Source organism: Sciurus carolinensis, chromosome 6, assembly GCF_902686445.1.
Source record: "Sciurus carolinensis chromosome 6, mSciCar1.2, whole genome shotgun sequence".
NCBI classification, from domain to species: Eukaryota; Metazoa; Chordata; class Mammalia; order Rodentia; family Sciuridae; genus Sciurus; species Sciurus carolinensis.
In genome coordinates, this window is record NC_062218.1 from 157227920 (window position 1) to 157242347 (window position 14428).

At 48.9% G+C, this 14428-nt stretch overlaps 1 protein-coding gene across 1 annotated transcript in view; it reads left to right on the forward strand.

Annotated features, from left to right (window-relative positions):
* Dock2 (dedicator of cytokinesis 2) overlaps positions 1-14428 on the forward strand; it is a 407762-nt gene that overhangs the window by 9402 nt on the left and 383932 nt on the right. The window contains exon 2 of the mRNA XM_047555786.1: positions 7088-7171. Within this exon, the coding sequence (XP_047411742.1) occupies positions 7088-7171 (84 nt within the window). The remainder of the gene's footprint in view (positions 1-7087; positions 7172-14428) is intronic.

Sequence of the window (14428 nt, forward strand, 5' to 3'; positions counted from 1 at the left end):
GCACATGTGAATGCGGGAGTGTGTAAGAATGTGAGTGTGTGAGTGTATGTGTGCGTGCCTGTGCCTCCAGAAGTACTGGAAAGGAGCATGGAATCCCAGCTAGAGGCTTTAGAGCAGGACTGACCAGCCTTGACCCCATGATGTTTGGGGTCAGAGGATTCTTTGATATGGGGCTGTCCTGTGCAGTGTGGGATGGAATGTTACTCTGCTCTCTGTTGCTATAACAAAAGACCTGAAGCTGGATACTTGTAGAGAAAGGGGAGGTTTTTTGTGTTTTGTTTTGTTTCTTAGCATGTAGTTTTGGAGGCTGAAAGTCTAAGATCTAAGATGGGGTGATTTCATCTGCTCAGCTTCTGTGAGGGCCTCATGGAGCATGGTGCCACAGCGGGGAGAGAGAAGACTGGAAGCCAGAGACCAGGCAGGGGCCAGCACAGTGTGTTTATAGCACCCCACTCTCCCAGGAACAAACTGCATTAATCCTTTCCAAGGATAGTGTCCCCAGTGACCCAGCCACCTCCCAGTCGGCTCCAGCTCTTTCCAGCACCCTTAATACCCAACCCAGGGCATGGAACCTGCAGCACCCCTCCTCCGGGGACACACTCAGGCGCTGCGGAACCACAGCAGGGGTTGAACAGCACCCATGGCCTCTACCCACCAGGCGCTGGGAGCCCCTCTGCCCTCTTCTCATACCAAGTGGAGACAAAGGCACACTTTCTCCAGGACCCAGAATAACCCCTTGTTATGACTCACTGGAATCCTGACTCTCCTCTTGTTGGCTGGGATGTCACTTTGGCTCACTAAAGACAGCACAACAATATTCAGCCCAGAAGATGGCTGTCACCACCTGAGAAGGGACCCAAAGCTGCTAGCCGCGCGCAGGTGCCAAGTACCTCTCCACTAGGGACAGGAGGTGCCACAGTGAGGCTGTGCTCTCACCGGTGCCTGCAGAGGAATCTGACCCGCTCCTTCCTCCCTCTGCCACCCCGGCTCTCTCTGCATCTTACGCTGCCTCAGTTTCCTTTTCTGTAAAGTGGAGACGTCAACAGCTGTACCCACCCTACGAATCATGCTGAGATTTACTAGAGTGCTGCGTCTGAAGGCCTTGCACAGGTGTGTGGTGTGCAGGCCGTGTTCTCAGAGGCCGGCTCTTGTCGTTCCTCATTGTGGTCCCCGTCCCTTGTGCCCCTGACCCTCCTCCATCGCCATTCCGCGGGCTGAGGCTTTGCTACCTCCTGGTTGGCTAGCTTGTGCCTGGGTTTGAGCTCAGGGTTGCTGCTGGGTCTCCACCGTGGCCCTCCGTGATGAGCATCAGGATGTGGCTCTGGTGTGGAGCCGCCCACCCCTCTTTCACACTGCCTGGGCTTTTCAATGCGCACAGTGCACTTGGACCCACAGGTCACCTGCGCTGGCTGTTTCCCCTGGAGTCGAGACTCTTCAGAGCCCGCTGGGTCTGAAGAAGTGAGCTCCAGGCAATTACGTTTTCTTTCTGTTATTGTTTCTGTTCCCCTTACACAGCTACTTGTCGAAACTCTATTAACACCTGGTGTTGGTTGAAGCTCTCTTTTTCAAACATGTCAGCAAATGGCAGGGCTCCACATGAGGTCCCAGCGCATCCCCAAGGGTCACAGCTTGATGGCTGTAATACAAATTAGCAGCCACGCTGGGTCAGCATCTCTTGAAGCAATCCAAGAAATTCAAGCAGTAGAGCCAAAAGAAGGGACATACCTGTCCTTCAAGTTCAATCACATCCCTCAGTCCAATGAGTATTTATGATCATGCTTCTACAGTGGGTCTACAGTCTTGGCACCAGGGGCTCAGTACTGAAGATGGACTCAGTCTGCACCCTCCCTGAGGCTGAGGGGAACACAGGGCTTCAACAAGTCACAGATATATAGACAAGTGTGACATCACTCTGCACAGTGGCTCACGCCTTTAATCCCAGCTACTTAGGAGGCTGAGGCAGGAGGATGTCAAGTTCAAGGTCAGTGAAACCCTGCCTCAAAATAAAAAGGAGGAAGGACTGGAATGTAGCTCAGAGACAGAGTGCCTCTGGGTTCAGTCCCTAGTACTGAGGAAAACAAATGAAAAAGGGTGACATCAGCAATGGGCTGGTCAGGGAAGCAAGGACTTTGGATTCTTTTTGAGTCTGAATCCACTCTCCACCCTGGCTGTGTGGCCACTGGCAAGCTCCGGATCCCCTCTTGGAGCTTCTTGTGTGTTACATGGAGGGGAATACCTTGGAGCATTACCATGAAGATAAATGTGTGGATACAAGTAAATGATAAAGCTTTTGTCAGGCTTACCTGTCAGCGTGACTCCAGTGCCCACAACAGGAGCTAGCACCCGGTAGATGTTCCCATCCATATCTCAAGACATCATGGCATATGTGCTTTGTACACAATGGGCACTTAATGTTTAGCATTTTCTTGGAAAGCAGTGGTTAGACTTTCCATTTCCCTCTTTGTGTATCTACCTACCTATCCACCTACCTATGTGCATGTCTTAGAGAAGAGTACTTCCCTGCAGCTCAGTGGCCTCACTTACAAGGAAAGGGAGACGTTGTGTTTATTTCCTAACATGCACGTGATGTTTTCTCGCCTTTTCCATCCCTCACCCAAGAGTCGAGAGTGGCTTTGTCCTCAGTGAGCAGGGAACAGGGCGACCTGCTCTCACTCTGGTCAGAAGGGAGGACCAGAGATAAGCAATCACACTCTAGCATAAGAGTGGTGTTCTGGCTCCATTTCCTGTTAGTCACTTAGAAAAGTTAGCAGAATTGGGTATTCATGAGCAAAGCCACTTCCTTTGTCAGCAATGTCTGCTTTTCTCCAAACGAAGCCCTGAGAACAGAGGCCCTTATGCAAAGGCAGATACACATTTATAAATTAATGGCAGTCAGTAGCTTCCATTTTCACACTCGTGAGTCCTGGAAAGGATGCAGACCTCACGGTGAATACTCAGTTTCAAGATCTGTCCAGAACATCTTAAGTCCATCCATTGGAACCTGACATGGGTGGGCAGAGTGTGAGGGATCCCTGAGGAGCATGTAGGGACAGTCAGGGAACAAATCACAGTGTGCAACGCCCTTCCTTTGCTGACACTCTGGGGGAAGCCCGAGTGGCGTGTGGTTTTCTGCTGCTGCAAACCTCAGTTACCTCCCAGCCCTGCCAGCTCCTGGCCAAGTCCCCAGGCAGACCCTTAGGGCTGGAGGAACAGGGAATGGAGTGTGCCAGGGAGGACACCTGCAGACTGGAGTGTGTCCAGGCGACCCCAGCCTGTGCTCCAGAGGGCCAGCAATCAGGCTGATAGTGAAGGCCGTGTTTATGCAGAAGATCAGCCTCAGAGCCCCAAGGGCTTCTCTCAAGATTTGCTCCAGACAAAGGACTGATTTTATTCAACATTGACTGACAGCGCCGTTGGCTGGAAGCTGCAGGGAAGTAGTTTTAAGGGTGACATAAAGCGGGGAAGGAATTAGTGTTGTTCCAAGTGGATGCTCAGGAGGGCTTATGATGCCACTCACAAGGAAAGTGACTGCCATTTATTGAGCACTTACTGTGGCCAGACATAGGCTCAAGGCTTTTGTGTGCATTAAATCCCAGGCAAGCCTGGTAGGAACCCTGTGTTGACGGAGAAGACAATCGACCTAATCAAGAACAAAGATAATTACATTTATTTGCAGGCTAATTAGGACGGCAATCTAGGGAAACACAGATTCCAGCCCTCTTAAATGTGCCCCCAGGTTTTCCAAAATGGGGCCTGTGTCTACAGCTTTGATCCATGGGGGGGGGTGACATCAGTGGAGTATCAGGAATCGTGACGGGTACTAACAAGAGTCAAGCCACTGTATAAGAAAAGGCATCGGCTGTCCCCTCAATGTCTAGGCCACTTAGGGGGAGCAAGGAGGTTTCACAGTTACCAAAAGCAAGTGAGCTGCAGCTTGGCCCAGGGCAAAGGCCGGCAGCCCTGGGGTGGAGTGCAGGAGCCAGGCCTTCAGCGCTCAGCTCAGGGATGTCTGAGGCCCCCGAGCAAGGCCTCCCAGCCCCACTCCAGAGGCCTGAACCAAAGCTGCTCACACCAAAGGGACAGGACAACCGGACACTTAGAGGCCCAGGGAGGGGAAGTCACCCATTCCAAGCAGGCTGTCCCTGGACCCCACCGGGCTTTCACGTGGATTGTAGGAGGACACCGCTCCTCTCTCCTCTGGTGGACCCAGCACTTAGGCAGGGTGCAGGCATTGGCCAGCAGATCCAGGTGGGGTGCTGGCCTCCACAGCTGTCCTGGTGGGTGGCCTCGTGCAGGACACAGCCTGAACAACTGCACACTGTGGTCCCATAGTGGACAGATCTGGCCTAATGAGCCACATCTGTCTAACTCCAGAGACCCTGGCTCATAACTCACAGGCTTTATGGTCTCTCAGGATGCAGACTTTCCATCACTGAGGAGGAGGCCCACAAGGAGAGGGGAGGGATGTGGGACCCTGGGGGTGAACACCCTCTGCTTACCACCACTGAAATACCTTAATACCTTAATAACCCTCCTTGTAAGAAAGTAAGAACCAGAGAGGGGCAGTCACTTGCCCAAGATCACACAGCAGTGCACGGCAGAGCTGGGGTTCCTTCCACACCACTCTGCTCTCTTTGATGTGGTTTACCCAGGCGTCTGCTAGGGGGGAGGAAGGAAGGAAGAGAGAGGGAAGGAGATGAGTGGGGAGGGAGGGATGAAAGCAGAGCTGGATGTTGGAAGTGGTGTTGATGCAAAATAATCCGTACATAGTCCAGGGACGCTTCCCACAGTATGTAGAGTTCACACTGTCCATTTGGACCTTGGTCACTTTGTCACTCAAACAACTGTTCTACATTTTTTTTTTTTTTTTTTTTTTTTTTTTTTTTTTGCGGTAATGGGGATTGAACCCAGGGCCTTGTGCTTGCAAGGCAGGCACTCTACCAACTGAGCTACATCCCCAGCCCCAAACAACTGTTCTTATCCTCAAAGTTAAAGGGAGACACCACAGGAAGACATAACTGCAGAGTAAAATATTAGTAAACAGCACAGGCCTGCACCCCAAAATTCCAGTGCTGTGTGACCTTGGGTTACTTAACTAACTTCTTTGTGCCTAAGTTTCCTTATTGGAAATTTGGAAAGAGTGCTGCAAGGATTTAATGAGAAAATGCATGTGGAGAACTTCAAACCACGTCTGGTGGTATAAAGTTTTGACAGACTATAATTCTTGTTAAGATTATAACTCAATAGCAGATGAGTGAGGCTGGGCTTCATTTAGTTCCTCTTTGGGAGGAACAACAGCCTGTTGAAGGTGCAGTTTTCTCAGCCCATTGGCCACCTCCCCACCTGGTGGAGTGGGTCAGAGATGTATAACAAAATCTCTTTTAAAAATGGGGAACCAGGTTGCCCCTGAAAGGGAGACCATGCTGAGGCAGGTTTGGGGCATTTGTTGGCTGCTACTTGGGCGTGGGCAGCTGCAGGGCCGAGGGCCTGGACTGGAGTTCACACCGGGGGACATTCCTTGCTCCTGGGAAGCTGTGCAGAAGGGGCCTCTGGCTCAGGCCTCTCCCTGGACACAACAGCCCAGGCAGGGGGCTGTGTGGCCACGTGTGGGTCCAGCAATCACCTAGTGTGCTCCTGAAGCCTCAGGCCATTCATCGGTCCCCACAGGTGCATTTCTCAGGCCTCCCATGGCTGCAGAGCCCGGGCCCTCTCTCCTGTCCCTCTGGCCGCTGCTTACTGAGAGTCGCTGTGCAACAGGCTCTACACACGCTGCACGTCTCTGTCTTTCCCATAAGAATTTTGCCACAGTGACTTGTGGTGTCCAAGCTGGAAGCTGGCCTGGGCTGGACCAAGGGCAGGGTCAGGCTGTCCTGCAGGCGGCTGGCCGTGCTTCTGGGGTTTGCTGGATGGCTCTCCCTCTGCAAACCCCACTTCTTCTTGTGTGGTGCTTGAAGGTCAGCGAGTTGAGTTTCGCTTCCTCTCTCTTTTCTCAGCGTGTGCCCAAGCCTCCTGTGGCCTTCCAGATCCCCTGGGTGTCCTTCCCAGCCCTTATTCTCCAGAGTGTTCCACTCCTCCCAGAATTTTCGGCCGGTTGTGGTTCTCTTGGTTCTTCTATTCTCTGCCCCGAGTGGGAGGAGGTACCTCTTTGGCCTTTCAGTGTGTTTGGCCCGTGTCCTCTGCGTGGGCGCTTCTCTATCCTGGCGAGTTCTGAGATAGAGAAACACAGGCAAGCTCTAGCGGTCAGTCCTGCGGGGAGCCCAGAGCCAGGTCAAAACGGGTACCTACGGTCCCCGGAGGCAAAGTCCACTCTGCTGCCTCCGGCTCTGGAGCCCACAGCAGAGATGTGGGCTCCCTTCTTCAAGGTTGCAGCTGCAGCAGGTGCAGGCTGGGTGCACGTGACGCCGAGGGACCCGGGCACTGCAGGGCATGCGTGTCCTCAGGCTGCGTATCCTCCTTGGAGGCTCCAATGGTGCAGAGCCCACTCCTAGTGAAAATGGGAATGCAAACCACATTCCTGAATGTTAAAAGCGCTCATCTCGGTAACACCAGCCATTAGGAAAGGCCCAGAGTGGCCTGGAGAGGAGAGGAGACAGCCTCCCTCCTGAAGGGTTGGCTTTGATGAAGGCTGAGCAGCCAAGGTCGCCAGGGTTGGGGAGGAAACAGATCCCGCTTACTTAGTGAAGGTTTCGGCCTTGGGGTAGTGGGGAGACTGGCGCTTGGGGTGTCACTGGAATGGAGCAATTGGGAGCAGAAAGCAGACCATCTCAGTGGCTGGAAGTTGGATGCTTATTTTCCTGGCACTTCCTGGCCCAACGGCCTTGTCCAAATTGCTTAACCTGGCCATCTGCGTTTCCCTTGTCAGGGTCCCTTGTCAGGGTAGCAGGGTGGCTGTGAGGTTGGAACCAGACGCAGGAGTGCTGCCTGGGGTGCAGCCAGAGGCCAATCCAGAGTCAGAGCACCAGCCCCTCCTGTCACTCAGCGGGGGCAGGCTCAGGGAGTAGTGGGGGCAGGAGAACCTCGGGGCAGGGAGGGGAGGAGGGAGCAGAGTCCAGGCCTCACCTGACTGCCTCCCTCTTCTGTTTCATAGCCATCTACAACTTCCAAGGCAACGGAGTCCCCCAGCTGTCCCTGCAGATCGGCGATGTGGTGCGAATACAAGAGACCTGTGGAGGTGAGTCCTGCCCAGCTCCCTGCTCCCGCAGGCGCTGGCCTGGGCTGTGGAGCCCGAGTGCACACCAGGCACCTCTGCCATGCTCCAGAGCTGCCCCTGTGATCTGTGAGTGTTAGCACAGTGGCCTCTGCACGAGGTGCCACCAGCTGCAGGTGGAAGAAATACTGGCCAAACCTGCATCTGTCCTGGACACGTACAGCCATTCCTTGCTGTTCCGTACATCATGCAGCATCTTCCCGAGCATTTGCCTTGGACTCAGCATTAGAAGTCGTCGAAAGGTGACTTAAAGCAGGCAGGAGAATATGCCTAGGTTGTCTGCAAATACTATGCAATTTTATATGGGACTTGAGCAACCGTGGGTTTGGGCATCTGCAGGAGGCCCTTAAGTTCACCCTGCAGGATACTGAGGGATAACTGTAATTAGAGTTTTCTGAACAAAAATGCTGTATTATTTAAGGAATTTTTGTTCCATAACGAAGTCCTAACTGGGTGGCTTGATGTTACGCTTCCTGTTTGCCATAGCCACGGGATCATTTGGGCCTGGGGTTCCTTCTAAATGTACTTCTTTATCAGTTGTAATGTTATTGTGAAGGAAAATCAGCATTAATAGGATTTGGAATGGAGCCATAAATATACCCCTGGTCCCAGGAGGTCTGCCGTTCATAGCTGTGTGATTCCTGTACTGCACAAATGTGCCCAGCCAGGGAGCAGGGTCCACGCCCCTCACCGCTCCCCATGCTGGATGACATGGCACCTCTTTCTTCCCACAAAGGCACCACCCCTTGGTGGAACCAAGTGTCTCTTTGTCACCCGTGGTGATGGTGGCAGTAGGGGTGCTTCTTACAGTTTGCACAAGGCTGATGGCTGTGGATTCATGAGTCAGGCAGTTGAAACCCAGCTCGTCACCTGTGTCACTGATCGATTCGTCTTCTGAGCTTGTCCTGGGTAAAGGAAGCAAATGAGCTTGCCAACATGTCACCCGTGGCCAGGCAGGCTCTCCCCTGTGACCAGTCCAGCTGAACGGCTGCGGTTCTCCCCTGCCAGGCCTGCCATGGTGCCTACTGCACAGAGGGTGCTGAGCATGTGCTTCCTGTGCTGGGTAGAGTGAGGGAGGAGGGGGAGAGGAGTGGTCTAAGCCCCCAGGGAGGTGGAAGTGTTCCTTCCCCCAGTGGATCCACCGGATGAGGCCCTGGAGTGGGAGAGGGGTGGCAGGAGGTATACTGTGGGGTAGGCCTCCAAGGGAAAGGAGGTTCCTACTGGAATACCCATCTTCATTCCGCTCCACAAACCAGACACAGCTCAATTGTTTGCAGCCCTGGAGGTGATACTACTTGTCCTGTGGGTTGATATGAGGCTGTAGCACCAGAGCCCCCAGCTCTCTGCAGATGGTGCAGGGGTGCTTAGGGACACGAACAACACACTCAGTGCACAAATGCACACACTGCTTGGTTCGCAGAAGGGTTTTGGGGTTGGCTAACTCCATCCTTCCCCATTACGTGGTGCTCCATCAAGACAGGCCAGTGTGTATCCTTACAACGTGGTCCAGGTGAGGAAACTGAGCAGTTGCCTGGAACAGGTGAAGCCAGAGCTCCCTACTGATGTATTAAACTTGCTCAGCTGGGTGAATGTAGGTGTCTGCCAAAGGCAAAGAGTGAAGATAAACCCAGGCACAAGCGCTCACTCGGCGTCTCTGGCATGCTGTGGGGGCTAATGCTGAGGGACAGGCAGGAGACCTCCATCTGCAGGTGGAGGCAGGGGCGAGGAATGGCTATTTTCTGGTGCGTGGACCAATGCTCTCCCCGCCCAACACTTACAAAACCAGTAAAAAGTCTTGATCATTACTTTGCATCTCACATTTGAAGTTCCATCCCTTTCCCTGGCCCAGGGGCTCCAGGGGATGAACACACCAGTGTGTGGCTTAAGTCAGAGCCTCCCCAGAGGCCTGAGGTCCAACCTCCAGGAAGGCCACATTGCTGACTTGGGTCACCTTGTCGTGTCTTTGAGATGTCCTTTTCCTTTTTTTAGTTCAGGTTTTCCAGGTTTGATTGGATTTTATTAATTTTATTTTAACATCTCCCCAAACAAGCACACCTTGTGGGTGATATATTAATTTGGTAAGTGGCTAATTCGTGATTACTTTGAAAATACAGCATTTAAAAGTCAGCTGGAATGATTCCAACTCTCTGAAGAACTGGTCTGAGGTTATCAGGGCTTCTCATGCACACGCTCATTCATGCCTGTATAGTTTTCAAGCTGGTGTTTGTGGGAAGCAGGTTTCCCTGGGGCCCTGGGTGGCTAAAGGACACAGCTGTGGAAGGGTCACAGGGTGGGCTTATGCTGTCTGCTCTGCAGATGGAGACTCTGCTTATGATCTGATTAGAAAAAAGAAAAAAAACTCCCTTCAAAAATAGTGTTAACATGTAAAATCTGAGTGTTGGTCAACAAAGCAAGACAAAACAGTTGGAATGGCATAGTTGGGAGAACCTGCGTGTGATCATGAAACCCTTTTGCAGAAAACTACTTGAGAAACAAAGACTAGCCAAGGGAGAGATAAACCAAGATAGGAGAATACAGGATTGAAAAGCTGCAATAGAAGGAACTGGTGATGAAGATTGGGTCAACTGACAGAAATTGTCTTTAAAAGTCATGATATTTATGGCTACCAAAAAGAATATTGTTGCCAGGAACCTGAAGAATGTAAATGATAACCTATGAAATTGAGAATTTGGAGAAGAAGGGAGAGAATAGATAACTCTGTGACACCACGTTCACAACACATTTGATCCACAGTAATTAGAAGCGAAACAAGTTAATATTCCAAAAAAGTAGCTAGTCCAACGTTGCTTTAACTGTTTTCATTTTAGAGAAGTTTTTAGGAAATCATTTCAGTGATGAAAAAGCATTTAATTGAAGTACACTTCCTTCAATTCCCCTTGATATCTTCTTTTTCTGTTAAATATAAGATTTAATTTGAGGTTTTTATCTACATACTATGTATTTTATCTATCTAGCTCTCATTCTCTGCACACTAATATGGATGGAGAGTGGAATCCTCTGTGTAGTACAATTCAGGTTGATTCTTAAGTGTTATGTTTATTCTTTCTTGCTTTGTTTAAATTATGTGTAATAGCACATATAAATTTTAGGCAAAAAAAAACGGAGTCTTGAAAATGGCAAACAAATATCCCCAGACATTAGCAATGCTTAATTCTGGGTGGTTGGAATGTAAACGATTGTTATTTTATTTTTTTATATTTTTAAAAACTTTTGAAATCGCCGCACCCTGCCTCTTTCCCCCGAAGAGGAAATCCCTGAGCGTTTGAATCAGAGGGCATTCTACGCTCTACTTCCCATCCGCTGGGAATCCTGGCTCAGGAGCATCAGGTTTCTCATCTGTCAGATGGGCTGTGATCACCTTACTCCTGGGCTTGTTCTCAGGATTAAATAAGAGAGTAAAGAAGCTGTCTAGCCCTGTGGTTGGCCCAGAGAAAGTGTTGTTTTTTGATTGATTCGGTAGCACTACTTCAAGGCTGGAAGACACATATTTAAAAATGTCCCAGGTAATCTGGAAAATGATTGATAGATTGCCTGGAACAAGTGGGTCTAGCCTTTCTTGCCTAATACTGTGGTTTGAATATGTGCCTCTTTCCAATCTGTGTGGGAGTTCAATCCCCAAAGTTTTAGGTTAATGATATTAAGAGAGTAGTATTTAGAGATGGGGTCTTTGAAAAGGGATTATAAAGTTACTATGGTGGAGGCCTCATGACTGAATCCTGAGAGAGACCATGTAGACATAAAAATACACATATGCCCCTGCCATAATGTGATGTGACCAAGGGCCACCTTCACCAGAGCCCACATCATTCTGTTTGGACTTTGGAGCTACAGAATCATGAACCAAAATAAACCTCTTTTCTTTATAAAGTAACCTGTCTCAAATATTTCGCTGTAGTAATGAAAAGTTGACTAATACACCCACGTACTAAATTTGCTTGAATGGATGAATAGGGAAAACAAAAATTTGACCTGAACCTTAAACATGAATAAATTCTATTTATAAAAAGATAAATATGGTAATGATATAAACACTTGCAATTCAGAATAGTACCTACTCTTGGACTTTAGACATCCAAATGCTTATTCATTTGTTCATATTGCATCTCTCAGGCTGCCTCTTCTACCCAGGGGATCACAGCTGTTCCATGTCCTGACTGTGGAAGTGGGAAGCTCATGTTAGTGTTTACTGAACAGTAGGAATTCCTTTTGGGAGGTACCAACATGAAAAAAAAATGCTTATTTTTTCCCAGTCACGTCTTTCAGTCCTACTTGGTTGACACCTTTTCCCATATTTAATGTCATCTAAAGACTTCAATCTGATATCCAGTGGGATGCTCACTTCCTTCTTCCCTTGCCTCCATTTAAACAAGGCCTGGTGAGGACAAGAGGGATAGGGTGTCCTCTTATGTTAATTGATCTGTCAATTGATCTACTCAGTCAAGCCCAACAGTGGACATCCGGCTTCTGTACAAATAGCAATGCAGCTGGGGAATGAGATGCCAGGTGCTTCTGATGTTTTCGTAGGAAGCTGCTGGGTCGCATGCATGCTATGCCCAGACGTGGTTGTGGGGTGGAGGAGCTATATCACACCTCCCACCTCCAAAGACCCCTGTCTATCCTGTCTTCTGATCACAAAGGCAGGCCATGGTGGGCGATATTCTCTGGGGTAGCACAGCTTGCTTGGGTTCCTCTGTGTAAGTCCTCCAGGAGGGATGTGTGCTCCATGCTTGATTAATTGCTACCCGACTCCAGAAAAGTCACATTCTACCTACTGATACCCACAGGTGTCAGGGCCATGGGGGTTGATCTTAGTTGTGAAGGAAATGGAATTTCTAGACAGTGGCTTCCAAGGAGCTTTGGGGTTCACAAAAGAATAATATAAAACCAGGAGAGAGGGGAGGGAGGACGAGGACTGAGGACCTGCCACTTCTGTAAAGTGACGCAGAGTGGTGGTTGCTGCTCATTTCTGGAATCAGGACCTCGATGCCTCCCATTCTGAGACTTCTCACCTGAAAGGGTTTGGAGCTCCGTCAAGTCGGCACATGCACGTGACCGCATTGCTGCTCTGGCTGCAGAGAGCTCCTCCACACCCTGAGCTTTTAATGCACTGCCTGCTGGCTGGTGCACCCAGAGCCGTCAAGCCGCTTCAGCATAACAACTCCGTCAAGGGTGATCTGGACCCACGCAGGTTCTTTGTTCTTAGGACAAGTGGGGGGGCATTATGAGCTCCTGACAAGGGGTATTTTTAAAGGGCTACTTTGTAGGAGATGGTTCTTTCTTTGGCTCTGCGGTAGAGGCAGGTTGGTGTGGAAAGGACTCCATCTCCTGAGTGACGCTGCTGCATCGCTGGGAGTACCCAGTGAGCTGTCCTCCTCTCTGAAGGAGGCTGAGGCTAACTGGCAGCAAACTTCCATTACGCCTCCTTTGCTTTGTTGCTATAGTAAAAGGTTGAAATGACTTCAATAAAAGAGCAACTTTCCAAATCTATAGGGTCTGGGAACAGAAAATATGCCACTATATTCTGGATTTTAATTATTTTTTTAATTTTTTAAAGAAGAGGGGCTGGTATCTACTAACTTTTTGGATCCTTACCTCATGTCAGGCACTGGGAAAACTCTATATTTTTGCTTAATTTGAGCCTGATGAGACAGGTAACCATTATTATTTCCGTTTTAGAGATGAGAGAAATGAGATCCAGAAAAATGCAGTCGCTTGTCATGCAGACTGTGCATTGCAGATCTCCATTGGTTCCAGAGCTTACTCTGTTTTTTTTTTTTTTTCAATAACTTTTATTGTGAATATTTAAGGTATTCCACATGATGCTATGGGCTAGATGTAAACAGTGGAAGGGTCCCTCCGGTGAGACAAATTAACCCGTCTACCATCACAGTTACCCATTATTTTTGTTATTGCTGTTTTGGAGGCATGAGTAGCTAAAATTTAATCATTTAGTAGGAATCTAAAAACAGTGCAATTTTATTACGTGTTGTCCTCAAGTTGTACATTAGATTCGGGACTCATTTGTCCTACTTATCTGCCACTGTGTAAGCTCTGGCCTACATGGCCAGGTTTCCTCTCCGCCCCCACTCCTGCTGCCCCTGGTAACCAGTGTTTTATTCTCTATCTCTGCATATCTGACTCTTTGTAAAATTTCTCCCCAGAAGTGAGATCATATATACGTGTGTGTGTATGTGTGTGTGTGTGTGTGTGTGTATTATTATTTTTTTGGGGGGGTGCCTGGCTGCCTGGCTGGTTTTACTTAGAATAATGTCACCCAGCCTCGTTTATGGAGAAATGCCTGTTCAGATCCTTTGCTTATTTTTCAATCAGGTTATTTGCTTTCTACTATTGAGTCGTGTGAGTCCTTTATAAATTTTGGATATTAACCCCTTATCAGATACAGGTTTGTCAATATTTTTTTCCCACTCCATGAGTTGTTATTTAATTTTTTTTATTTTTTATTTTTTTATTTTTTTTGCAAATGGCAAGATCTCCATCAAGGCTGGACAACACTCCATTGCACACGTGTGCCTCAGTGTCTTCCCATCCACCCGCTGGTGGACACGGGGGTTGATTCATAACTTCGCTACTGTGAACAGCACTCAATGGACTCGGGCGGGCGGCCATCTTCACGGGTGGTGCTTCCCTCTCCTTTGTGAATCTGCCCAGAGGGGACACTGCTTGGTGGCATGGCAGTTCCAGTTTTGATTTCTTTAGGAACCACCATACTGCTTTTCATAAGAGCAATACCACCCCCGTCCCCACCAACGGTGCCCTGGGGCTCCCTTTCCCACATCCTCCCTACACGGTATCCCTCGCCCTTTGACAACAGTTGGCATGCTTTGTGGTTTTGGTTTGCATTTCAGTGATGATTAATGATGATGAGTAACTTTTCAAATATCTGTTGGCTGTTTTTAGGTATTCTCTGGAGAAATGCCTGTTCAGATCCTTTGCTTATTTTTCAATCACATTATTTGCTTTTCTACTATTGAGTCGTGTGAGTCCTTTATAAATTTTGGATATTAACCCCTTATCAGATATAAGTTTGTCAATATTTTTTCCCACTCCATGAGTTGTTATTTAATTTTTTAAAATTATTTATTTATTTATTTAATTTTTTTTTTTGCTTTGCCAAATATTTTTAGTCACAGCTCACACTCCTAACTACTGATAGGGACTAACTAACTTTCATCTGATCTT